The following is a 27984-nucleotide window of genomic DNA, read 5'->3' as shown; positions in this document are numbered from 1 at the left end:
CTGTCCGCCTGTCGGGCGGCCAGTTCCCCGCTGCCAACAGCCGCTGGCGGCTCAGCGCCGCGCCCTCCACCCAGGGAGCGCTGGCTGAGGGCCGAAGCTAGGTGGCGGGAGGAGCCGGGACCCAAGGGGCGGTAGCCCGGCGGCCAGCCCCGCCCCGCCCCGCCCCGCCCGCTGCTCCCCGGCGCCGCGCTCTCGCAGGGCCGGACGGACAGATGGACAGACGGACCGTGGAGGGCCACCCGGCTCTCCTCGCCCCCGCCGCGGCGGGCGCGGGGCCGCGCGGTGAGGCCTGATCCCTGCAGTGCGAGCCGAGGCGTCGCAGAGCGCAGCGAGCCAGAGGCACCGGGACTCCTGCAGGTACCTGCTTGGGAACCCACCTCCCGTGCGCTCCGGAGTCTTCTCCGTGCGACCCTGCAACTTTCCTCGCCTTTTGCTGCCCCACCCACCCCCGGTGGCCCAGGTCCTGGGTGCAAGATCCCGGAAATCTACCTCCGCAGGGGACTTTGCATACTGCTGGGCGCTCTCCATCCTCCGGTCCCCGGAGCCCACCGCCGTTGGTGCCCTCAGGAGCCGCCTGTTGCGCGAGTTGTGGGCAGCCCAGATGGTGCCGGGCTCCCTCGGAAAGCCTCAGGGAGGGCACCTAGGATCAGCTCCTGGGCATCGGGCGGGGTGGGGTGGAGGATGAACTGGAGGCGGGAGAATCGACGAGCTGGGGAAAGGCAACTCTTCACCGAGGGGCATCCCTGGGGCGTTTCCTTAGCCGGGAAGCTGTTCCTTCTCTTCCTCGAGAGGAGGCGCTTTCCCAGCGAATATAAGTGCTTCCCGGGCCGCCTGCTCCGCCTTCTTCACTGTCGTTCCTCCCCTCCCTTTGCCCTGGAGTGGTTCAAGGCGCCCCGCGACAGTTGCAGGGAAGAGCGCGCCCAGGGCCCTGTCCTGCCGCAGCGCTGTGCCCAGGGACGGCCGGCGCGCTGCGTGGGAGCGGCGTGGGGCTGGCAGGGCCCGAGTTGAGTCGCAGACTCCCCGCGTTTGGGCGTTTGGATCAGTGGTTGTGGTGGGATTGGGTGCCCTGGGGCGGGAACTTCCCATTCCCGCGCCCCTCTGGGTGGCTGCCCGACCTCTTGAGGTGAATGAGACCATCCTGCAGGGGCCGCGGCGAGCCGGGCTGGCGCCTTTCGCATTGCAGGGCTCGTTCTGTGCACCCACTCACCCCCCCCCGTTTCCTCTCTTTTGTGAAAGGAGCACCTTTTGCGCCCTTGGTGTCTCCCGCATCTGGCTGGGGAGACTGAGCCCGTATTCTCACTGGGCAACGGGCGGCGGGGGTGGAGGACCGCAAAGAACTCCCTCCACCCGCCAGGATGATGAGCCTGGGGCTCTGGATTGACACCGCGGTGTGAACACGCCGTGCGGGGTCAGGCAGCGGGGCTGGTCCTTGCCCTCACACAGGGCAGACGTGAAGACCACTTGGTTTTTATTTCATCTTACCCTCTGAAGAGTAGGGCAGGTGAGGAAAATCAGAGCAGAAGCCTCCCCTGTCCCTTCTCATGTATTTGCTTAAGTGATTTGCATAATCATTCATTCGCTGAGAACTGTATGTTACCCCTAGTTGACCCCCTTTCTAGACTACTTGCAAATACCTGTCCAGGTAAACAGGTAGCAAGCATTTTCCTAAACACCTGCCCCCTCTCTGAAGGCAGATACTCTAGTGCCTCTCCTCCCTGCTTACTTTCAGGCTGGAAGAGGGTGGCATTGATCTTGTGGTTGATCTGGGTGTATTGTGTAGATTTCACTCCTGATCTGGGTTGTAAACGCCTGGAGGACATTGATTGGTTCTGCAGGTGTTTATAAGCAGCCCCCCAGGGGCCAGGCTCTGTCCTCTGCTCCGGGAATGCACAGCTGTAAACTGAGATTGCTTCTCCCAGTCTAGTCCTATTCTTCCTTTTTTTTTTTTTTTTTTACCAGACTTCTTCCGTCTTTTGTCCTAATATTAAATTTGTCTTTTCAGAACAAGGAATTGTCAGTATTGGGGTAGAGGGGAGAAGGTTGATACTGAAGAGCTTAAGAACTCTGAATCCAAGGCGTGTTGTGAATATTCCAAGGAGAGTTGTGAGATCTGTTTAATTTGGTCTTATGTCTGAGCCATGATCATCTGGAAAATCAGCCTGATTAAACCCATTCATGAGTGCAGCAGAGCTAAACTTCTGCTGGGCAAGTGTATGAGAGCAAGCAAATTGGGGAGTCAGAAGCAATATTTGTTCTGTTCAGAAATATTAAAATATGAAAAATCCAAACGCTCTGATGCTTGGGTTTGCCAGCAAAGCACCAGCTAAGTATTTTTCATTATTATTATTATTATTGTTATTAAGGAAAAGAGTGGGGACGCCAGGCACCTCCTGTCTTCAGTGAATTTTGCCCACCACTGTAATGCTTCACAGACTCTGCCTCCCTCTGTTCTCCCAGAGACCTCAATCTGCCCTGGCTAGCTCAGTCTCAGCTTTGAGAAAACAGGCTCCACACGGTGTTCCTTCTCCTTCTTCTTCTTCTTCTTTTTTTTTTTTTAGTAGATAACATTTATTGGCTGCATGCTACATAGGCAGCTCCTCTGTTGGGCACTTTTTCAGGCATTATCTTATTTCATTTAATTCTCAGACCAATCTCATGAGGAAGTGAGGCTATAGTCCTTTATTGCGGCATTTCTGTGGGAGCCTCTGTAGATGTGTTCTGGGTTGTATGGGAGACCAAAAAGACCGGGCTGGGCCTGAGGCCTCACTAGCAGGTAAGGACAGCTCTCCTACTAGTAGGTGGAAGGTGGGTGTGTGTATTGCTCCTGCTTATCAGATGTTGGCAGCGTGGATCCTCCAGAGTGACACTTGTGTGAAATAACCCCAAGGAGACTATAACTAAGGACCTGGGTGGCAGCCCTGATTCCTACCTCTTTATGGCTCCTGGATTTGACATAAGTCACTTCTCCTCTCTGAATCTCAGTCTGTTTAGCTACCAGGATCTACATGTCTAATATTTATTGTTACCTGTACTAGGTACTGTGCTAAAATCTCTCTATGCATTAACTCATTTCATCCTGATGATAACCGTAGGAGGTGGGCTCTATTATTACCCTCGTGTAGATGAGAAAAAAGAGACAAACTGAGTCACTTGTGCAAAACCACACAACCATGACCTTGTGAAGCCAGGATGGTAACCTCGGCTGTCTGGCTGCAGAGCCATTGTGAGATTCTCTTCTCCTTGTTTATCCCTACAGCCCCAGCACTGTGCCCTGCATTTAGTAGGACTCAGACTGGGTTTGTTAAATGGTGACAGGTAGAGGTGGCTGGCTGTCACCAATAGACTTTTCAACCCCTTGTCACATCCTTAAAAGGAACCTCGAAAACTGGACGAGAAAAATGTTCTTTTTGCTTTTGCCAAAATACTCTTCTTTCCAATGGAATTCTGCCAAGCTGGTTGGGAAAAAAGAAGACAGACCATAAAGATCATGGGCTAGGTAAACATTATGGCTATTTTAGAAAATGTGTTTATTATCAATGAGAAACCCAGAACACTTTGCACTCTGAGTCAAGTCTATCAAAAAAACTCCAAGCAACACCAGAATTTGTTGTGTAGGGTTCATGTACCCAGTACTGCAGGTATCGAGGGCAGGCAGACTCTAAGCCATGTTCTCCGACTTTGAACTTACAGTGAACCTGGAAGCTGAAGGTTAACAAGCGCAAAACAGGACAACACAAGATGCTAAATATTTGAGTCTTGATAAAAATCACAGAGACTCTGTCACATTTGTAAAGCCTGTTGTAGTTTGCAGAAACTTTCACAGTTATCTCATTTCAGTTCTCATTGTAACTGAGTGTGGTAAGTGATAAGCAGGGAAGAGGTTAGGAAGCCCATTCTGTAGATGAAGAAAATAAGACAAGGTGAACCTTGGACGTGGCCATAGCCAGGTGTCTCCTGAAGCCAAGTCCATCATCTTTCTGCCTCGTAAGTTGGACAGTGAGATGTGGTGGGTCATTGGAGGTGGCTGAGTTTGCATCTGATCCTGAAGCTGGCTGTTGGTTCCTGGTCTTGGCCAGCCAGGGTACTTAGTGGGGGCAGGGGAGCAGGAGAAAGTGTTTTTTTGATGTTGTTTATTTTTGCAATAAGGGTATGTGAAACGTGGAGAAATTCCAATTATGATGAGCACACTTAACAATGGTTAGAATGTGTCATCCAATATAGAAGCTGAGCTAGAAGCATTTCCAGCCCTGTATTTCTTTATCCTTTCTCTAGATCACCTTTTATAACTTTGTAACACACACACACACCTACCCCGTATGAAAGTAAATTCTTCTGGCTAAGCGATAGATAAATAGTTACAAGACTAGGTTGTGGTATTTTTCTTGGTGGGAAAGGGGTCTCACTCACTTTGGAATCCTGAAAGCCTTGCACCATGGTTTCCTTGGAGTAGCTACGCTATAAAATTGTCTTGACTTGCACAAGTGTTGAATGGTGCAGCCCCAAGGCCTGCTTTTAGCCAGTCATGTTACAGAGAAGCAGTGACTGTCGACAGCAATGGGCTTCAGTGTACTCGCCGAAGTCCCCAACGAATGAAGCATCCTGCAGCTCAGCGCAACTGAGCCCCTGGAAGATGCTTCGTAACGCAGACTTAATGACTAACCTATGTAGTCATTTCTACATCCTCTTTACAAACATGTACAGATGTGTACAAGAGCAAATGCTCTTGTACAATGCCCTTATACAAATGTGTACAAGCATTCACTTAACAAGATTACCCAGTATTATGTACTGTGCTAGGGGCTGGGTATGCTGTGCTGAAAGAAATACAGATGGAGGCAGGTCAGGAGACAGACAGTTAACAAGTCACTCACACATTTAAGTAGAGGCAAGCCTCCTGAAGACCTTCACAGGGAAGGAAAACAAGGGTGGGGAGGCCACTAGTTCAGATGGAGGAGCTGGGGAAGAGCCTTTTCATTCTGAGAGATGGGTGGGAGTTTATGAAGAGAAAAGTGGGAGAAAGAGAATTTCCGGCTGAGGCAAGACTGAGGATTCTACGCAGGAATGAGCCTTGCCTGCTGGAGGAACTCCAGGAGGACAGGGAGGGGTGGTTGGAGGGGAGGATGGGGGCCAGATCGTGCTGCACCCTTCAGGCCAAGTTCAGGACCTTAAGAGTTTATCCCGAGGGCTGTGGAAAGAATTAATAGAGTTTCAGCAGCCAATTTGTATTTCTAGAAGATTGTCGGTGAAGACTCTGAGTCATTGATTAGAGAGGTTCAGTGATGGCAATTGACGACCTCCTTCACCGGCGTGCTGGACGGGTGGGGCCTAAAGCCAGAGGGACTGAGAGAAAAACGAATGGCAGGGAAGGACATGGAGACCATGCATGTGTAGGTGGGTTGTGAAAGGGAACAGAGAGGCAGTACTGGGGAGAGTTCCTGTACATGCTTGTGTGTAGGTGCGAGGTGAGCGTGGCCGAGGGTAGGGAGCTGAGTCCAACTCCTCAAGAAATCAAAACACGCACTTCTCTGTGTGTGGAATTAAATGGTACTATCACTTCTAGAAGATTAGAAATTTGAATGCTAGCTTTGGCTTTGTCTCCAATTGCTGGGTAAACTTGAGCTTATCATTGGCTCTTGCCTGTCCCCCTTCTCTCCCCCCGACAGCCAGGTGGTTTTATGATTTTTAAAAAAGAGATCTTTCTATGAGTATTCTTCTTCAGTACCATCATTTATTTGTGTTAAATGTGCATCCTTTTTATGAATTGAATTAGGACAAATTTGAGTGGGTAAATGGGCACATTTGTTTTGAGATGCTGAGCATTTCCTCTTTGATGATCACCAATAAGCTGCTTTCAAACTGACTTAAATGAAGAGACACCAGTGGTGAGCCTGGTGACGAGGAGATGCCAAGCTTGTCCAAAATATATGGGGGTGAGGCCCTGTGGAGAGTCCCGGGCATGGCTTTAAGCCAACTTTTGTGTCTCAGCAGAATTCTTCTTTACCCGATCTTCCTCATCACGAGACACTTCCTCTGTACGCTCAGATATCTTGTAAAAAGATGGAAGGGAGGTGCATCTGGTCTCCTCTGGGAACCCGCATTTAGCAGAATACGCTGGCCTAATAATCAATAGTGAACATCACCGCGAGCCTGATGGGGCCTTGAAGAAGTGACAGGGGACCCAGTGATCAATTTCTAGTCGTAGGGAAGGATCGTAAATAGGACCACAGAATTGAAAGTTACTCCTAAGATCAATTAAGACTTTTGCTGCCTCTTGAAGACTTCTTCCAAGAGTGCTGACTTATATCCTGGCAAATACTTAGTGTGCTGAGAGAAAAGAATGCCAGAAGACTAAAATTTTGGACTTGAACATGCTTCCTTTTTTTTTTTACTTTCATTCTTCTATGGACTAGTTTGATTTTCTTAAGCCCCCTGATTGACATACCAAGGTGAACCTGCAGCATTTCCTATGGTTTCTTACGATAAAGAATTTAATTGGCTCTAGAGGTGGGAGAACTTCAAGGTTAAAGACTGGTTTGTACATGTAGATTGACAGGAGACATTTGGGTTCCGGCAAGGTTATTTCAGCATTTTTGTCTCTGAGATCAGTAAATCATACCTTCTGGACAGTGTTTTTTTCTCGTGGGTTTTATGATCCCGGTTTTCTAAGTCTGGTACCCTCATGAGGCCACTGACTTAGAACACCAACTTCCCCTCCTCCGGTGGTGATTAGATTGCTTACAATATTCAAACATTCAAAACAGTAGTTCCAACATGTACACAAATTGGGAAAGTTTATGTAAAAATAAGAAGTGTGCGTGTTCTTGACAAATGGAGAGATCTGACCTCCTGATGCCCACAGATAAGGGACAGCAGCCCCCTTTTGACAGGACTGGTGCTCTCCAGCTTGTCACCGTGGCCAGGTGTCCTCCTTTTCCATTTTGGACAGCTGCCTGGCCCTTGTAGGTATTCTATTTTGTGACCCCAGATTTAAAGTTTGGGAAGAGGAAGCAGAGTTTCACAGGAAACCAAGAATGAGTAGTCAGATAAGTGGTACTGTGTTTCCCCAGAAATAAGACCTAGCCCGACCATCAGCTCTAACGCATCTTTTGGAGCAAAAACAAGACCCAGTCTTATTTTACTATAAGACCAGGTCTTTAATATATAATATAATATAATATAATATAATATAATATAATATAATATAATACTGTGTCTTATATTAATTTTTGCTCCAAAAGATACATAAGAACTGATGGTCCGGCTAGGTCTTATTTTCGGGGAAACACGGTATCAGTGAACCACAGGGCCCAGAGGTATGCAGTGACAATGCATGGGACAAGTGAGTCCCATGCAGATGAGAAGTGTCCTTTGGGTTTTGTCATCTGGAGATGCCCTTACCAAAAACACTTAGTTGAGTGTTAGGGCAAGAGTTGTAGAAGCAGGAAGGATGAGTGTAAAACAGGATCTCAAGAAGCTGTATTGCAAAGAGGAATTTGGGGTTGGGAGATTTGATTTTGTTTTATTTTTTAACATGTGAGTGACTTGAGTATATCTATATGAGGATTATGTGATATAAAATAATGCTTTCTTTGTTTGTCATTGGCTTACAGTGTCTAACTACAAGGGGTCCAGTCTTAGCTTTGGTTGTTCTCACTGAAACAGAGCGCTCCCCGGGATCAGATGGCGTGAGGTGCTTTATATGTCTGGGAAGACATCCTTGCCAACTTCAGCTCTGACCCATGTGAAAGGCGTTTTTGCTATTTTAATTCGGAAGCAGCAGTGCCTCAAAGTGTGTAATTCTTTTTAACATTTTAACAGCAGCAGATTAAGTTGAGCCGTGCCCACGTGGTGATTCATTATCTGCATTTACTCATGTGTTTGTATGCCGTCTATCTCCTTTTATCACTGGCCGAGTGGAATCTGTGGGGTGATTTTATCAACCAGCGTCCCTTCTACTGCAGCCTGGGTTAGTGTGCTTTTATTGGTTCTATGCCGTATGCCAATTTTTCCATTTTGCATTTGTCTTATGATATAGTTTGATCCAATAATTGTGTGTGTGTGTGTGTGTATTAGAACTTTGATGAAAACTCTTTTTATTAAAAAAAAAAACCCACTGTATCTTCCTTCTGCAGTGGCTGATAAAAAAGCTACGTTTCTTCTGCGGTGACCACAATTTTAAAAGTACATTTGCTATGAGTTTTCTTTTCTCCCAGCAATACAGTGGGTGAGAGATTTTAAAATTCGACATGGAGTGGAAGCAGCCAGTAGCTGTCCCTAACCTTAATCCTAACAATTGTCAACCAACTAATTAATTCATGAATTAATTCACCAGGTAATTTTTATGAACCTACTATGTGTCAGAGGAGGTGCTAAGCACTGAGGATATGGTATTTGCATGAGACAGACAAAAATTCCTGCCTTCATGGAGCTCATTTTTGAGTGGGGAAACAAACTCTAAATAAGAGAAAGAAATAAAGCCTAGGTCTCAAGTGTATTTTAGGGATTGATAGGTGCTAAGGACAAAGAATAAAGCAAGGAAGGGGGATAGGAATTTCCTGAGAGGGGGGAGTATTTTAGATAAGGTAACCAGGGAAGAACTCATTCGGAAGATATCATTTGAGTAAAGCCCTAAAGGAAGTGAGGAAGCGAGCTACGCAATCATCTGTGGCTAAAGCATTCCAGGCACAGACACCAGCCCGTGCAAAGGCCCTGAGACAGAAATGTGTCTTCCTTGGCATGATTAAGGAGTAATACTGAGACCAGTATGCCAGAAGGGAATGAAGGCCAGTGAGAGGAGTAGGAGATGAAATCAGATAAATAAAGGGGCGAGGGGAGGGAGCTTTCATTCTGAGTAAGGTGGAAGCTAGTAAAAGACTGAACATAGGAGTGACATGGTGACTTACATTTTAACAGGATCTCTAGCTAAAGAATTCTTATCCCTCCTTGTGTCATGGGCCCCTTTGCAGTCTGGCTCACTTTTCAGAATTGTGCTTTAAATGCAAAGAATAAAAGCCACAGGATATGAATCCGATTGTATCGAAGTATGACTATCAAACTATTAAAACCAATGTATGATTTAGCAATAGATGAGCTTCTTTAGCAACTCATTGAAGAAGATCTAGCAGGAGGTCTGTAACTCCTGTGATTTCAAAGCAATATTGGGCACACGTGATATTTGGGGAGATCTGCAACAGCTGTGATCTGACATGAAATTTTCTGGGATTTCTATTGGGGCGAAGTCACAGGTGCTGATAATAGTACCCTGGAACACTGCCTACCTTTTTAATGAGAGGAATCACTAAATTTCACTTAGAGGTTAGTGAAACATCAAGATGCCCTTCTCTCCCTCCTTCCCCCCAGTTACATTCAAGGACCACTGAATTCTCTCTGTCAACCCTGATCTGTTAGGTGGAGAATAGATGAAATGGGTCCACAGGATAATTGGGGTGCTAATGGAATGTTGCGGATGTTTCTGGTCTTGTCCGCCTGCATTTCAATAGGCAGGGCTGGAGTTCACTGCTTCTGTTTCACGTCCCTGCAGTCCTACCCAGTGGTAGCCTCTGATTGCTTAGATGTTCTAGCAGCAACAGTAACTCCAAGAGGTTTTTACAATATCTTTCTGGTTCCTTGTGGCTACACAATTCAGGAGGCCTGGGTTGTGGTCCCTTTGGGTCGGTGCAGTCCCATGCAACCCGTTCTCCTTTCCTAGGGACACCTCTCACCTCAGCTATTCCTTGCTACGGAGGTGTGCAGAGTACAGGCAGAATTCTTTATATTTTAAGAAGAAGCAATTTGTATAAATACCTCTACGTCATAGGGCTACATACAGGCCAGATCAGAAGCTCTCTCGTCTCCACATCTCTGCATGTGTTCTTTCCACTCCTTGGAGAAGGGCCTTCTTGCTCTTACCTGCCTCCCTTACTTGCTCATATCTGACACGACCCTCTGGGCTCAGCTCAAATGCCACCTGTTCATGTAGTTGTCGCTACTTCTTCCAGAGGGACCCTTTCCCTCCTTTGAACTTCTGGGGCACCTTCTCAGTACCTCCCCTCAAGGTACCTGACACGTTCTTCCTTGTGGTGAGTGCACTTATTTGTTTCCCTGTTTACCCTTTTGCAAGTTCTTCAAAGCTCCTGTAAACTCTGAGGACAAAAGCCGTGTTGTCTTTTGTTCTCCGTAGTTCCCAGGACAGCGCTGCCTTAAAGCAGATGTGAATGACTAACAGAAGCTTATGATTCCTACCAATGACACGGGAACACGTCGGTGGAAGATTCTATCTCTGTATGTAAGTTCACTTCATTTCGATCCCATTCCCCCCAACCCCCCAAATACTGACCAAGGCTGCTTAGGACCTTTCCTTTTCCCAAATAGAAATAACTATTTTCATAAGTGTTTTATAATCTGTGTAAAGAAATTCAGGCTCTGTAGAGAGGTAGAGTAGAAAAATCACCCTGAATTCCATCACCTAGACAGAATGCATTTAACATTTTGATGCATAGTCTCATAGACATTTTTTTTTCACTTCATAAAATCAGACATATTTTATAAAGATCAGATCATGCCATATATTGTATTAATTACTTTCTTTTTTTAACTTAGCATGCTGTGACTGTCACTCTTATGAATCTACAGGCAGTGCAGCATAGTGGTTAAGAGAACGGCTTCAGAGCATAATTGTTTGAATTCAAACCATGCAGCTATCGCTTAATAGCTGTTGACCCGGAAAGTTACTTAACATCTCTATTTACCAGTTTCTCCATCTGTAAAATGAATCCAGTAAAAATACTACTACTTGTACAAGGGTTGAAGATTAAGTGTGCTCAGACATGCAAACACTTAGACAGGGCCTGACTCAGTACACAGGAGCTCTTCCTCTTATTATTTCAGCGTTTTTAATGGCCATAGATTCTTTCATTGCATGACCATGTCCTAATCTATTTCATCATTCCCATATTGATGGCCGTCTAGATAGCCTTTGGCTTTTTGCTCTTATGAATAAGTAATGATGTAGTCCACATCCTTGTCCAGACATCCTTGCACATTTGTCTGATTTATTTTCTCAGGACACATTCCAAATGTATAACTGTGGAATTTTTTGATGCACCTGGCTACAGTGTTCTCCAGAAGGTTTCCTTTAATCAGTTTCCACCCCTATGATCATTGCATGGTGTGTTTTTTCCCCCTTTGCCTTTGCAAACTGCTTGCTTTCCGTGTCTCTTTTTCTCACTATGTTGGTACAGACATTGATTCAGCAGCCTTTGGAAACATGGGGACAGCGGACTGAGCACAGGGTCTTAAGGCCCTAAGTGGGCTGACCTGCTGGACTGTTTTGGGTTGAGGCCAGAGCCCCTGCTTTGGGGCCAGCCCTATGGCTGGGGGATTCCGGCCAGGTAGAGAGAGTCAGGGCATTCCTTCCTTGGGCCAGTGGAATGGGGCAGTCACATAAGCCACTCAGAGTAACCCAGAGCCCTGTTGACACCTGGGGATAACTGTGTTGGGGCCAGTAGCTATGTGGTTTTGCTTCCTCTATTAGGAGCACATGCTTTCATGGGGCTTTCCTTTCTGTGCCTTGTCTTAGGAGCTGACTCCGTAACTCAGCAGCATCCTGCTCCCCAGGGGAGGTTGTCTAGGAACAGAACCAGAGGAGAGGAAAGTGGTGTTTGGTTATCCGTGCTTCCAGCCTCAGGGATTTCTGGTATTCACTCACTGTGGATGGCCAAGAGAAATAGAATTTATAGTAACCTTTCACATATAATTTAGAGGCTTTGCTTTAGAACGCACTGGCTGGTTTTTCTCTCTTAAAGACCAAGACTTTTAGAAATGTATTTTTAATCCCTGCATAGATTAGACCCTGAGAAGTTTTCATTTTCTTCTTGGGATGGATCAAACATTAAAAAGAAAATCATTGAAAAATGCAAGGATTTCTCATATGTTAACGTCCTTCTTGAAATTTGATAATTGGGGAAAAGTAAGTAGTGGGGGGATATTCTTGGTAATCTGTCAGAATCACCTGGAAGGTGTTCTATTATTCTGATTGCTTTGGATGATAGGATTTTATACGATTTAAATATAAGTACACATTTCCTGGCACACTAAGTCAAATTATGGTAGTCTGATTGTGATATTATAATTTTATTTAAGCAAAACGCTGGACCACAATTCTCATTAGTTGAGCAAGATAGTGGTAGGGTTAAATTTCACCTTTCACTATTATTATTTTTATTTCATTTCTGGTTTTATTGAAAATTGATGAGTAGTAGCAAGACTATAAAACAGACATGCATTTGCATTTTCCCTGGGACATCAGTGAATCTCAGAAGACTGAAGCTTTGGTCGGAGTGGATGTGGTCAGCTGAAGCACCACCCCCTGCCAAAGCTGTAGCAGGCCTCATCTTTGAAACTATATTAGTGCGTGTGCACCCTGTGTCAGCCTGGCACTGAAAATGTTAGCAAACATAAGACAGACTTAGGGAAAATCACTAACCTTTACTCTAACTCAAATTGCATGAAACGTGCTTTGAGTTTCAGCAAAAGGTTATCTTTGCTTTTATCTTCCTTCATTTGCCAAGTGTGCTTGTCTGACACCGGAAATGCCATGCCTGAATTCTGAAAGAACAAGCGTTGAAGGAATATCCCCAGCTGTTGTCAGCAGATGAAGTATTCATACAGACTTGTACTGAGCTTTCTGAACTTACAGCTTTCAAACAGGTGTCTGTGGTCTCTTTACTCCACTCTAGAGCAGTGGTTCACAACTGGGGACAATTTTGCTCTCCAGCGGACGTTTGGCAGGATCTGGAGGCAGTTTTGCTTGTCACAACCTTGAGGGGTGGGGAGGAGACATGCTACTGGCATTGATATCCAGCAGTGCCTAGGATGGCCCCCCATACAAAAAGAGCTACCTGGCCTCAAGATGTCAACGGTGCTGAGGCTGTGAAAGCCTGCGGTACAGGTTTGCAGGGTCAGGATGTCTCCAGGGGAGCTGGCTGGCTGCCAGGAGGGGGCTCAAAGGTGCTATTTACCTGGTAGCTCCTCCCAGGACAGGGTCAGGCTTGGTCACTGCCTTGCAACTTTAGAAACTCGCTTTCCAGTGTCCCAGAGCTGATCAGACTCTAGGAGGTTGACTTGCATAGAAACCCATAGAAAAATGAGTAATGAACTTCTTCTCGTCTTGTTGAGTTCCACCAGTCAATGGAATGAATGGACAGAGGAGATGCTTGTGTTGGCTGCATAGCTCATATGCCCCCTGTTGGCAAGATGCCAGGGGACTGAAATCGCCAGGAGGTGCCTCAGGGAGCCTAGGGTCAGAAGAAGAGGGGACTTTTGGTTATCTGATGCTACGTGAAACTCTGAGGTCTGGACACATAACACTCCACTTAAGATGAATCCCTCCAGGGCTGCAGATGCTGCATCTTCAGGACAGGACTCTTCTTTAGAAAGCCCTGGAGTGTGTCTTGGGAACCAACTTGGATCTTTCGCACTTTCGTCCTTTGATTTGCCGACCGGCTGCCTTTCATTATCCGTATTGATTCTTTTAATTTACTCTTTAGTCTGGTTGGTGGGGGGGGGGGAGAGGGATTGGTTCATTAAAAGATGTGGCAAGCACCATCGTATAACAGGGGTAGTTAATATGAAGATTGATGTTAAGATACTCTCCCTACCTGGAGACTTTCTCAGTCTAGTGGGTGGCACTGAGGTGACAACATTTCAGAAGCACGTGAGCAGGGCGGTGACAGGTCCATTCATGATTCTATGCAAGCAGAGAGGAGACAGACCGAACCTGTAATGTCACTTGCAGTGTCTGCTTCGATCTTTCTGATTTTATAGTATAATTTTTGGAGAGCAACCTTATTCCTGGTGTTCTGGTTCCTGGGAGAAGGATATAAGGGGTCATTTTCACTCCTGTGAACTGTCTGCTTGTCCATTTGATATTCCTCATTCTGTTCAAGATTGGATGTCAAGTCTCAGGATGATGAAAGAGTCCAGTATGCCACCTTATCTTCACCTTTTCCCTCTCAATAATGGAGGTGGTCATTTTGTACATTTTTGAATGCTGTTGTCAACCCCACCAGGAAATATAGCCATGCTAGAGAGAAGTGCTAGGATGATGCAGAGTTTCCCTTTTTATTGTGAAGAGAGGAGTTCTACAGAGACTTTCAACACTTGAGTGAACTTGATGTGTTTTGCCAGGATCCTGCTGAATCACTCAGAAAAGCCAGAAACCTACTTAAGTGCCAAGTCACAGACGATACTCTCTTCTCAACAGTTACGCCCTGATAGGAATGGTAGGGACGCAGAGAAATAGAGACATTTGGTGGGATTATGGGGAAGAAAGTGGAGGATGTGTTGGATGTGTATATTTTTCTTCCCCAAAGCCCACTGGTTTGGGTCACGTTCGAACCCCTTGCCCCATCCTTCCTTAATTCATTAAGCATGGGACTTTGGGCAGGTAGCTTCTCTGAGCCTTGGTGTACCGCCTGTAAAATGGGAATAACAGCATTTACCACTTACAGTGGCTGAGGACAGAGATACTCCTGGGGCGGTTCCTGGCATGTTGTAGGGACTCAGAAAATGCTAGTTACCATTTTCTATGGAGAGTCGCGCTTAGACTGTGAATGCCCTAAGAAGGATGTGAAGTGACATACATTCACACCTAGAGGTATTGACTGGTATATTTTCCCCCCAAATCCAGTTTCTTGGACAGGAAACATGGTGATGGAAAATGAGGCAAGACACAAGAATTCTGAGTTTTGGGGGGAGGGAGAGAGAAAGGGACAGCCCCGGATGTTATCCATTCATCAGACATTGATGGAGGGCCCACTAGGTACCTCCTTCTGTAAAGAAGATACACGGCTAACCTCACAGCCTGTCTCTGGGCCAGTCCTGTCTTCTGTGATGAGCTGGTGCCCAGCAGTGCTTGTTTTTTTTTTTTTTTTTTTTTTTTTTTCAGAAGTGCTGAACAGCCTAAGTATTTTGTTAATTTTTTGTTTGGGTAATTAATATAGTCATATCAAAGCCATTTGCAATTAATTAATTATCTCCCAGCCAGATTAATCTTACCTTCCCTTCAAATATGCTACATTTGGAAAGACATCTGATAGGGAAAGAAAGACTATACATGTATCCTCTGTCCTTTAAAAAGGGTGGTTGGGGGATGAGGAAGAAGGTGAAAGGATTAGAAAGCACAAAATGGTAGTCACAAAATAGTCATGGGGATGTGAAACACAGTATGGGGAATATAATCAATTATGTTGTATAGATTATGCAGGGTGTCAGCTGGATACTGGACTTATCAGGGAGCTCACTTCAGAGATTGTGTAGATGCCTGACCACTGCGCTATACACCTAAAGCTGAAGTAGAATAATATTGAATGTCACATATATATATATTTTGGCCCCACCATGGGATGTAAAGTACAGCATAGGGGATATAGCCAATGGTATTGTAACAGCTATATACAATATCAGAGGAGTAGTAGACTTGGGGGATTTATCACTGTGATGGGTACAAATGTCTAATTGTTATGCTGTTCTGTACACCTGAAACTAATATAAAAAATTAAATTAAAAAAATAATAAAATAAAAGGCACAGCAGCATCTCTTTGTTTCATTGGAACATAAATATTAATATCTGAGACTAACCCAATTATGTGCTACTGGGAGGCCTTAGAAGGAGGGGCAAAGAGAGGGACAGCGGGAAGGGCAGGGGGAGGATTTTAACTCTTGAATTGATTTTATTTGTCCCTATTGAGATTTCTCTGCCTCTTCTGCCAAGAATCCTATCTCAGAAGTTCAGTTTGGGTGGTGCTGCATTTTTTTTTTTTTCTGGATCATTCCCCCAAATCAACTCTATTAGAAGTGGAAAATCACTGAAGAATTGCTCTGCCCATTGTTTGCTGCAACCAGCTCGGAAGCCGTTCTGCTTTGTTCTCTCTCCATTGCCTCCTTGATATTAAGAGGACACCAGTTACTTGTTACTATTTGGTTTGGGGGCCTGTGGCCTTCTGGCGGTCTCGGAGAGGGGCAGGCACTACATCTTGTTTGTAACCCCAATGCCTAGCACATGCCCTGCGTATCTTTGTCTGGAATGAATGTGTGCTTAGTGACTGACATAGCCAGAGGCACTTCTTTCACTTTTCTTTCTGAAGCTCAGAATCAATCTTTTCTTCTAGCTCCCTTAACCCCACCCCCTTTGGACATAGCATTGATTGGAAAGCATGAAAATCAGTGGATACTTAGTACTAGTACAAAGCTTTGGGAATGTGTCACATGAGGCAAGGCTTACCTTGTCGGGAATTGGCTTTTTTTGCTTCCTTTATTTTATTCAGGGAGAGAATTGAAATTTGTCTTTTTATTTGTTTTGATACAAACGTAACTCTCCCTCCACAGACACCCCCCCACATTCACCCTCCTCCCACACACACACATGCATTAACCAGAGGATTCTGATCCGGCACGTGTAATCATTTCTGATCTGTGAAATATAACAATGAACGAATAAAGCTAAATTGAATTTTTCCAGCCTTTGAAACCTATTGATTTTAAATGAGAGAGGCAGTGTTAATTCTGTTAGGGTACTCACACTCCGAACTCAGTCTCCGAAATGGATGGAAATGTATTCATTAGAGATTTATAAGTATATCCTTGATGAAATTGCTAGGAAAATAACGCTCCTGGAAGAAACTGTGTGGGAGGTAAGTGACTGCAGTCCTAATTCTAGTGCCACGTTTCATCTTTTGATGTTTTGTTGGCCTCAGGGTCAATAGAGATGTCCCAAGTGTCCATTATAGTCAAGATCTGAGAGTCCTTAAGCCGGAGAGTGGTCGTCAATCCTGAGGCTTCATGATGATGTCTCTTAATCCTTGTGTCTAGTGGGAGTGATGGTTCCATGAGGGGAAAAGACTATCCTCTCCCTTGGAGTTAGTTGGGGGTCTAAGATATGGGGCTAATCAGTTAAGTGCCCTTGCGCTGACTTTGAGATAGAAAGTCTTGTCGTGGGTGTCTTTCCTTCCTGGAGTTACAAATTGATTGATTCTTTCTTCTGCAGGTGAGAGTGATTTCCCAGCGATTGCTTTGTAAACCAGAGAACAGGATTCTTCGCTTCCTTTTGGCCACTAAATGCCGATGTGCACCACACGTTCCAGTGGGGGAAGAAGGGCAGAGCTTCTTGGATGATGATGGACGTTCCACGGGGCAGGATGAGGGCAGAGTGTATGACATCGACACCACAAGGGTAAGGTTTCTTCTCTGACATTTTCTTTGGCACCATTATTTGTTAAAGTAAGGGGAGAACGAACCTTACAGTGTAGTGACAGAAATGAAGGTTAAACACTAGGGAGATTATTCTGGTTGTAAAATCCACTGGGCAGTTGGGGCCGATGACTAAGGGGGAAGGAGTAGTTTGTTGTTTTGGGGGACATGGCAGGCGAACTTTGGAAGATTCCACATTGCACAGCTCCTCTTTCAACATTTGTAGTTCAGACTTGAGGGAATAACACTATTTTTGTGATAAGATTTCAGTTGTGTCCATTTGAATCGATCTAGCTTAAAATGGGTGCTGTGGAGCTGGGATGGGTATAGTCACAGATTGGGGGGCTTATCGGAAGTACCTGGCTCAGAGACACATATTCATTTGAGCCACATAATGTTGAAATCAGGGCAGATCAGTTCTAATTAAACTTGAGGTATTCCACATAAAACCCAGGATTTTCTGGTTCTTCTGGAACACCGAAAGATACATCTACACTGGCCCTTCATTCCCACAGAGAACTCTGGTGCTGAGTAGTCTCTGCCTCTTAGACAAGCGTGTAGAGTTCACCACCGTCCCCACCAGCCCACTTCATTTGTTTAACTGACTTGTTTGCCACTGGAAGCATTTCACCAGGCCATGCCTGGTCTAGCTCATTCTGCTGGCTCTTTGACAAAAACAGTGATGGCTTTTATTAATTCTTTCAGATAAGAGGGAATATCTTTCACTAGACTATGGGCAGCGATTAGCATAAAGGGGGGCTATGGCGATGACAGTAAATAACCCCTTCCATGGAAGAGCTTAGAGTCACGGCAAAACAACGGTCAAACTTGTAGGGGATAAGGAGAACTGCTAAAAACATTATAATATCTTGTGGTGGGTGCACCTGAAGGACCATGGGAGAAGGTGACTTGAGCAGGGAAGTGGGGGGGAGGGACAGTATTCATTTGGCCTAAGTGTATTCACATTCTCCAAAGCTCCCTCTGCTGGACACCAGACCATCACCGCGACAGCCATTTGTTTGTGGGTTCCTCCATGTGATGTGACTCAGCTGGAGATGAGATGGGGTACCTACCACAGGATTACGGCTCTCCTCTTGTGGCAAAGTCCACATTTTTCCTGTTTGTTTCTGGTTGAAAATCTTTCATCTGTGATTCTTTGCTTTTTGCAAATAGGACAAACTTCTGGCTGCTTGGCTCACTAAATCACTCAGCCTTCTGAGCAGCCCTCAGCTTGGAGATGAGCTGTGTGAATTACAGGGATCCTTGGAGTTTTCCCAAGGGAGAAGCCACACTAAGTAAAGGTCCAGAGGGAGTGAATGCAATTTAATATGACTGTACCTGACGCAGGGAGCAAGGGACTGAAGGGAGTACAGGCAGGTAGGGGGGGAAGGTGGAGAGACTCTTAACCTCAATCTCTAATTTTTGGAATAAGGTTTCCCATGTGTCTTGTGCTTTGTGGTTTCAAAAGACTTTTGCATTTACTATTTATCATTAAGGTATATTTGTCATCTTTCATAGATCAAGAATCTACCCACCCAAGGTCACGTAGCTGGGAAGTGGCCATTCAAACACAAGTTTTTGGAGTCATAGCCTTTTACTCTTTTCTTTAGTTCAGCATTAGTGAGGGGACCTGGCGTGTTCATCTCATTTATGTTAACGTTTAACAGTTGGGTTTAGGTTGTGAATATTCTGAAATAGGGTGACCTGGAGTCCCAGTGACTAGTCGGAACTGTACCACTGGTGTGTTGTCAGCTGTGCCCAAGCTGTCAGAACATGGTAGGGGTGGGACAGACCTAGGAGGGGGTTTCTTTGCTGTCTACTTGGCCAGTAGTCTACTTGACTCCCATGTTATATCTGGGCTTCCTCACGGGGCTGGGCTGAGCTTTCTGGAAGGTTCCATGTAGAAGTATCAGTCTGCCCAGGGAATGCTGATCCTTGGAGACAAAGACTCCAATCCAGAAGGCTCCTTGAAGTTTCATGTGTTCTGCCTTCTGGCTCTGGGCATGTCCTTCTAGATGTCTCATCAACAGCTGTTTCTTTCTCAGGACTACACTTACTTAGCTGCTATAAAAACACTTGTGTTCACGAAGGCCTGGGCCAAGGACCACCAGCATCTCCATTTTTAAATCCACAGCCAGTGTGGACGGTGCAATGCATTGATATCTTATCTTACACTCTGCTCGGCTCTGGCCCAGCACTGGTCTTCTTTTCCTCACATGTCCCCCAGGCCAGTGCACCGGGAGCTTGCCATAAGAGAAGGTCATCGCCAGGGAAGGTGCCTTGTCAGAGGGAGCTCAGTCCAGGGGGGTGGACTGACTTTAGATTTTCAATTCTGTTTGTGTTTGCTTGGTTTTATTTGGCATTTTCTCACATGGCATGACCAGAAATAGAATTTAGCATGACCTCCCCTTTTTAAAAACATAAATGATTTTTAAAAATTGAATAGAAGGAAATGTAACTTTTTTAGAAAAATGTTCCAAAAAGATGGCAATATCAATGCAGAAAAATGCCCCCATTCCCCCCCTTTTTTTGGATGAAAGGACTAAGGTAGGTTTTGGACAAGTGAGAAGGAAAAAAGGAATCTAGGTTTTGGTTTACTTTTATGGAATTGATTTTTAAAAAGTGGTTCTACCCAATTAAACTGGCTTTTATTATACTTGTGTTACTTTTCTGAGCAAAGCAAATACATGTCAAAGTGACTGAAGCACAGGTGTGCCTGCATATGTCAGCCTTGAAAAGACAGTTTTGAGAGTATTTTTCAAGTGAGTTTGCGAGCAAGAAGAAAAGAAGTAAGAGGTTAATGGCTTTAAAAAGACTTATGGGTACCACTTAGAGAGAAGTGGATCAGTGCAGTTTTTCTTTTAATCTGCCAGTGGATATCTTGGACTTTTGACATCTTTGTCTTTCTTTTCCATCTTACAAACTCCAAGAGGCACAAGGTGGCCAAATACAGTATATGGCATTGTCCACACAAGTGGTTTGGGTGGGTGGAGGCAAGGGGATTGATGCAGTAGCCTAAGCTCTTTGTGAGGAAGGGAATGAAAACAGTAGCTGATTTTTCTATCTTGTGGCCAGATGACTTTTGTATCCATAGATGTATTTGATTTGAGACCCCATGTGCCCTTGGCATGCTAGTAGCAAACATCCATTACTAAAGAGTATAGCATTCTTCAATGAGGATGACTGATAAATACAAAAATTCAAAGATTAGCCAGTTCCTCTTTCCTCCCACTTTTTGAAAAAAATAAAAAATAAACTCATATTTGAGGCATAGTGGAGTCTGCCCCATACAAAGTGGATAATGTTGCACAAACTCTAAGCCTTAGGTTTCCCTGTTTGCAGCATGGGGTATAATATCTTAGGATTGTTGGAGAATTAAAGGAAATGATTCGTTAATTATTCATCCAATGGTACTTATTTCATAGTAGGGTCCAGATACTGCACAATTTACTGGAAATTAAAGGGTTAACAGTAGTGTATATGAAAGCAATTACTATAGTGCATGGCTCAAGCAGGTGTTTAGTAAATTTTTCTGAAAAAATTTTTGATGGAGAATTTTCACATGTCCAAAAATAGAGAGATCACTATATTAAACTTCTCTGTACCCATCACTCAGCTTCAAGAGTTATCAATCCATGACCATCTTGCATAATCCGCGTCATCCCACCCCACCTCACCCTCCTTAGGTTATTTTAAGGTGAATTTCAAATATGGCATCATTTTATCCATGAAATTTTAGTTTATATTTCCAACAGATGAGGAATTTTTAAAGAGCATAATTGTAATACCTTAGCACATTGAAAAAAATAATTTTTTTATGTTATCAGTATTTCGTTGGTGTTCCACTGTTTCTGATTTTCATATTTTATTTTCAGCATTTAGCTCCTTAGAATCGGGATCCATACAAAGCCCACACATTGACTCTACTTGATACGTCTTTTACTTGATCCGTGTCGTTGGTCTTATGTGGTTTCCCGCAGTCTGGATTTTGCTGATTGTATCCTTATAGTGTCATTGAATGTGTTGTTTTTTTCCTGAAATTCCTATTGCAGCTACAGAGGCTAGATTAAATTCAGGTCTGGTTGTTTTTGCTCTTGTTGGGAATGCTGGGATACTGCAGAATTGTGTACGAGGTCTAAATTCGTGAGCTTGTTGCAACGATGTTGCTAACCTTTTTTGATATCAGAGGGATTATTCATTATCAATTTGTACCGACTGGACAAACAGTTCACCAAGTTTACTATTTGCAAGTGCTGGAAAGGCTGCATGAAAAAGTTAAATGACCTGAACTATTTGCCAACAATTCATGGCTCTTGCATCACGACAATGCACCAGCTCACCTGGCACTGTCTGTGAGGGAGTTTTTAGCCAGAAAACTAATAACTGTATTGGAACACCCTCCCTACTCACCTGATCTGGCCCCCAATGACTTCTTTCTTTACCTGAAGATAAAGGAAATATTGGAAGGAAGACATTTTGATGCCATTCAGGACATCAAAGGTAATAACGACGACAGGTCTGATGGCCATTCCAGAAAAAGAGTTCCGAAACTGCTTTGAAGGGTGGACTCGGCGCTGGCGTCAGTGCATAGCTTCCCAAGGGGAGTACTTTGAAGGTGACTGTAGTGATATTCAGCATGAGGTATGTAGCAAGTTTTCTAGGATGAGTTTGCGAACTTAATTGTCCGACCTCATACATACACCCTCTCCCCCCCACTTAACTAATATACCCTAGAAATCGCTCCATCACATATGTATGTGCAGATGGACCACAGTGTATTCAGCTAATTCCCTGTTGATGGATATTTGGGTTATTTCTAGTTATGCAAATGTTTTCAATTTTTTGCCTGTCTCTCTTTGTGAGAGATTTCTAGAAGAGGGACACTGGGTGCAGGGTAAATGCCTAGGCTAGATTTTGCATTCCCACCTGCAATGTGCGAGAGTGCCTGCTTCCCCGCAGACTCTTTAATAGGTTATATATTCCAATTTTTGGATTTTTTCCCAATTATATAGATTAAATATGATACTTCAGCATAGTCTTAATGTGCATATGTCTTACTATGTGCAAAGCAGAGCTTTTCCCCCTTTTTAAGGCTCATTTGTGTATTTTTTTCTGTGAACTGCCTGTTCTTTTCTCTTATCCATTTTTCTTTGTTGTTGTTGCCCCCCTTTTTTCTCTATTTAAAGGTGTTTGTATGTTAGGTATATTACTTTTTTGTCTGTGATATAAGTGGCAAGTATTTTTTTTCTGTATTCTCTTTTTAACTCTACTTATCACATTTTTCCATACAAAAATTATTTTACTTTTATGTAATAAATTTTTTCTTTTGCTATTTTTTCCCTATATTTTGAGTCAGAATTTTGGATAGTTTTACCCATTCGTAGAGGAATTGACTCATATTTTAATTTAGTATGTGTCTGGTTCACTCTATACATACATATCTATCTATCTCCCTCTACATATCTTCATATATAAATGTATATTTACTATTTGTAAATATCTAAATAATGTATAAATGTGTACATATATATGTATAAATAAATAATATATAAATACATAAATAATAAATATACATAAACAGGTATAGATTACCTTTGAGCTAGTAACTGTTTTCTGACTAGGGGTAAATGAGTGACAGTTAAATAAATGCTGGCCTGAATAGAGGAACCTTGGAAGTCATGGTGTTCAGGATCCACTGTTCTTTATGTCACTTGGAATGTGTGAGCCAGCGTGCTCTAGAGAGCAAGGGGGTTGGCACGAGGAGCTCTGGTTTGGGCCTTTGTGCTAACTTAATAGGTGCATGATACCTACTCATCTTTTCTGATCCTGCTTCCTCATTTGCAAACTTCCAGGATAGTAGCGAGGGGCAAGTCATATAAGGAAGGTTTGCATTGGCGAGGGACTGTCTGCAGGTGAGGGAGCCTTACTATAGTTTGTCAAGGTGGGAGCTCCTTCTTTCCTGCCCCTGTCACCTGCTGTGGGACCCACACAGCCTAAGAAACCAACACTATACTCTGGCCGCTGTGATTTGGAGAAGCTCAGCTTGCCCTCAGAGCTGAAACATTTGATCTGATCCAGAGATGCATTCCTTTTCTCTCTTCCGAAAGCCCCACAACAAGAAACCCTTGGTTTTATAATGAGTGTTGCTTTTATGATGAGACTTCATGGAATGGAGGGACCTCATCATGGACTCTTTCACTGGCATGGAGTGAATAGAAATCAAGGAGCACAGAGTAGGAAAACTGATATTATGGGTGATAACAGTGTTCTTCACAGAAGTGACTACGAGTAGGAAATGAATTACATACCAAAGATTATGAGACCACCTTATGCAGATAGTATCATGAAAGCAGACACTGGCTTTCTATCACTGTGGCTTTTCAGGATAGCCAAGGAGATGAAAAATAAGCCACCAGAAGATAACATCCATTAAAGTCTTAATGTCAGCTTAGCTAAAACTCGCTCCTTGGAACCTTTTACTCCTGTACTTGCCATGAGCATAAGCCTGCTTTCAGAGAGCTGAAATTTCATAAACATTTGGACCAAGTCATGAGCTCTGCTTTAGGTCCTTCAAAGAAGATATCTAACTAAAAATAGAAAGCAGAGGCGGAAAAAAAATGAAGTCTTTTGGAGAGGTCATCAAATCTATTAAATGGTGCCTCAGGCGATGCCACGGTCTCTGGTTTCATGGGAGGACATTCTGTGTTGGTGTCTCGGGAACAAATGCTCACGTTTTTATGACTGTAGGCTTCCTCCTGGGGTGGACGGCAGAAGGCTGTGTCCTCTGGTGTGTCCTTTCAGAGGAAGAATCTCGTGTCTTGCCTACAGACTTGGCTTTCTATAAACATAAGGGGCAAGAAATTCCTTTCTGACATTGGTGCCTCCTCCAATGCTGTCACCATCTGCCCACTTTTGCAGAGTAGAACACACACCCTCCAGTAGCCTTTCCACTTCCTTGTCCCTTCTTTTCAGTCCGTCAGCAAGGACTGTCAATTCTGCTTTATTAACTTCCCTTGAATTTGTTGCTTGCTCTTTGTACGCACCACTGCTGTATGAGTTTGGGTCCTCTCCCCTTTTCTCCCCTGTTTTATGGCTTCCCTGTCTCCTTGGCCCCAGCTTGTCCCCGCAGCAGCCTTCCACCCTGATGTCGGTGGGGTCTTTCTAAGTCACCGTCACAAATACAACCATGTCCCTCCACTGAGTGAGATTGTCTTGTGGTCTTGCCTCCAGGAAAAGTGCAGACTCTTTAGACTGTTAGCAGCAGACCCTTGAATAACATCATTTCATTGAATGTCATGTTGTTATAATGTTGATGAGATGCCATAGGAACTTGAGTCTGGTTTATATCAATGCAGCCTATGGTAAAATTGGTTTTGCTGTATGTTGTTTCATTTAATGTGACAGAACCTATTGACGACGTTAAGTGAGGGCTTATGTGTTCACGATGTGGCTTTTGCACACACTTTGGTGCCCGCTGTTAAGAATTTGCTTTTCCTTTGTTTTAACTGCACCATATGTTCTGTGGAAACATCATTATATTTGATATTGGTCAAAATCTATTACCTCCTCTCTGGGAAATGGGCCTAGTACATTCAGGTTAGTGTCAGGAGTAAAAACAGGCTAAATGTGTTGGGCCGGTTTAGACTTATGTGTCATAGACTGAAAGTGTGTGGGAGCGGGTCTGTGAGGGGTGGGAGGAGGTGGGAGAAGAGCGGGTTTGCGTCAGGAAATTGATAGTGCAATTAACTTAAGAAGCCTTTCCCAGTCAGTTTCTTCTCTTGTGGATGTATCTGAAACACCATCCCATGAAGTGTAATGATATCTTTAAGATACAGGGTACTTAAGGGCAGGGAGATAATTATATCCTCTTGATTGTCCATATCCCAAATAAGGAACAGGGCTTTCTCTTAAAGGAGGGGAACATTGGCGCCTAAGGGAAACCTACATCTTCTGTGAGAGCTGAGCTGAGCCCCAGTGATGTGTGGGTTGGGTGCGGGGTGCAGAGCAGAGGAGAGAGCTGTTTCTGAGGGTGCATGACCCAGCCCCAGGGCAGGAGAGACGAGCGACAAACCGGGCAGCAACTAGCCTATCACATCTGAACTGAGCATTCCCAGACGCGGGAGACTTGTGGCTGAGACGGGAGATGCTTGTATTGTGTAAGTGATCCAAAGTGCATTGCTTTTCGGAGGCTGAGATGTAAATTTTGGATGCTTAATAAATAGAGAAATAGGAATTAGTGTTCATAAAAATTATATGACACTGTTCTCTTTCCTGCAAAATGGATTTATCAATCCCAGACTTTGAAAAAAAAATCTGTTTTGTGTTGATTTTCTTTTAGTCAAAATGAGTAATGCTGTATTCCTTTTTAGTCCATTTCCTGCATCTGCTTTTAACATGGCCCATCATCCTGGGAAGGGCAGATTAAAAATAAGCTTGGCCAGACACATGGGTCAGTGCTAATGCCATCTTGTGTTCCTTCCAGGCACAGCGTGAACGTCTTCGTCTCCCTTCCCAGCCAGCTCTCTGCCTCCTGTATCCACCATGGTGTTTGGTGAATTTTTCCATCGCCCCAGACAAGACGAGGAACTTGTCAACTTGAACGTGGGGGGCTTTAAGCAGTCTGTCGACCAAAGTACCCTCCTGCGGTTTCCTCACACCAGGCTCGGAAAGCTGCTCACCTGCCACTCTGAAGAGGCCATTCTGGAGCTGTGCGATGACTACAGCGTAGCCGACAGAGAGTACTATTTCGATCGGAACCCCTCCTTGTTCAGATATGTTCTGAATTTTTATTACACGGGGAAGCTGCATGTCATGGAGGAGCTGTGCGTGTTCTCCTTCTGCCAGGAGATCGAGTACTGGGGCATCAACGAGCTCTTCATCGATTCCTGCTGCAGCAATCGCTACCAGGAACGCAAGGAGGAGAACCACGAGAAGGAGTGGGACCAGAAGAGCAACGATGTGAGTACCGACTCTTCCTTTGAAGAGTCGTCCGTGTTTGAGAAGGAGCTGGAGAAGTTCGACAAGCTGCGATTTGGTCAGCTCCGGAAGAAGATCTGGATTCGCATGGAAAACCCAGGCTACTGCCTGTCCGCCAAGCTTATCGCCATCTCTTCCCTGAGCGTGGTGCTGGCCTCCATTGTGGCTATGTGTGTCCACAGCATGCCAGAATCCCAGAATGAGCATGGAGACGCGGGTGGCCCTGTCCTGGAAGGTGTGGAGATCGCCTGTGTTGCTTGGTTCACTGGTGAGCTTGCCATCCGGCTGGTGGCTGCTCCCTGTCAAAAGAAATTCTGGAAACACCCTCTGAACATCATTGACTTTGTCTCCATCATTCCCTTCTATGCCACATTGGCTGTCGACACCAAAGAGGAAGAGAGCGAGGACATTGAGAACGTGGGCAAGGTGGTCCAGGTCCTCAGGCTGATGAGGATTTTCCGAATTCTCAAGCTTGCCCGGCACTCAGTAGGACTTCGGTCTCTAGGTGCCACCCTGAGACACAGCTACCATGAAGTTGGGCTCCTGCTTCTCTTCCTGTCTGTGGGCATTTCCATCTTTTCTGTGCTCATCTATTCTGTGGAGAAAGATGACCACACGTCCAGCCTCACCAGCATCCCTACCTGCTGGTGGTGGGCCACCATCAGCATGACGACCGTGGGCTATGGAGACACCTACCCAGTCACCTTGGCCGGGAAGCTTATCGCTAGCACATGTATCATCTGTGGCATCTTGGTGGTGGCCCTTCCCATCACCATTATCTTCAACAAGTTTTCCAAGTACTACCAGAAGCAAAAGGACATCGATGTGGATCCGTTCAGCGAGGACCCACCAGAGAAGTGTCACGAGCTACCTTATTTTAACATTAGGGACATTTATGCACAGCGGATGCAGGCCTTCATTACCAGTCTGTCTTCTGTGGGAATTATGGGGGATCCCGATAGCACAGATGCCTCGAGCATCGAAGATGAAGATGTTTATCACATGGCCTCCTTGGAGAACTGCACAGCAACATGAGCAAGGACCCGTGTGCCCATATCTCGTGTCCCTTTCCCAATGTTAGGTTAACACAGCTTTACAAACCTTAATGGGTTTGTTAAAATCATTTAATTCTCAGGGTGTACCTTTCAGCCATAGTTGGACATTCATTGCTCTGAAATGATAGAATTGTCTTTATTTTTCTCCGTGAGGTGAATGAAATGCCTTGTTCCGAAACTTATTTTTTACAAGAGAGAGTTGTGATATGATTTTGGAGAAAAAGGGAAATGGTATCGGGTGGGATTTGTTGCTACGGCTTATATCATCCTGTGTTTGTCATTTACTCACATTGAGCTAACTGTAAATTACTGACCAGTAGAAGCAAAGGCCCAGCTAACTGAGGACTACATGCATGTAAGATCCACAAAATCAGACAATGCATGTAAATCATGTTCATGTTCTAGACATGGAAATTAGGAGCCTAATAAACTGCCCAATTCAGTACGGAGAATGTCTTGGCTGTATGTTTTTATGTCAAGAATAGGTACATTTCGGCCTGTTCAAAATTGGCTTGGAAAGGAAATGTTCTTTTTGGAACTTCTAGAGTCCTTTCTGTATGTTTTTGAATTTTGGATATATATCAACAATGGGCTAGTTCTTTTGTTCAGTAGGCTCAGTGGTGGTTGCAGGTAGAAGGATCATGTTCATGATTAAACACACTGTCCAGAGTAAATTGATTAAACACATATATGTTTAGCACATAC

The 27984-nt window shown here is 44.6% G+C and overlaps 1 protein-coding gene across 7 annotated transcripts; it reads left to right on the top strand.

Annotated features, from left to right (window-relative positions):
* The first annotated feature begins 88 nt into the window (after positions 1–88).
* On the top strand, positions 89–27984 carry KCNS3 (potassium voltage-gated channel modifier subfamily S member 3). 7 transcript variants are annotated; one of them, XM_081068604.1, is made up of 6 exons: positions 203–357; positions 10181–10285; positions 17046–17231; positions 21124–21245; positions 21703–21889; positions 25731–27729. In XM_081068604.1, the coding sequence occupies exon 6, from the start codon at positions 25790–25792 to the stop codon at positions 27257–27259; it is 1470 nt and encodes a 489-aa protein (XP_080924730.1). In that variant the 5' UTR covers positions 203–357; positions 10181–10285; positions 17046–17231; positions 21124–21245; positions 21703–21889; positions 25731–25789; the 3' UTR covers positions 27260–27729. The 7 variants fall into 7 exon arrangements, with proteins under 7 accessions (XP_080924728.1, XP_080924729.1, XP_080924732.1 ...); XM_081068607.1 differs by lacking the exon at positions 10181–10285 and having other exon boundaries at positions 202–357; positions 25731–27723; XM_081068605.1 differs by having other exon boundaries at positions 212–357; positions 21124–21889; positions 25731–27723.

The sequence above is a fragment of the Rhinolophus hipposideros genome, assembly GCF_964194185.1.
Source record: "Rhinolophus hipposideros genome assembly, chromosome: 12".
Classification (NCBI taxonomy): Eukaryota; Metazoa; Chordata; class Mammalia; order Chiroptera; family Rhinolophidae; genus Rhinolophus; species Rhinolophus hipposideros.
This window is presented reverse-complemented; position numbering and strand designations above follow the sequence as displayed.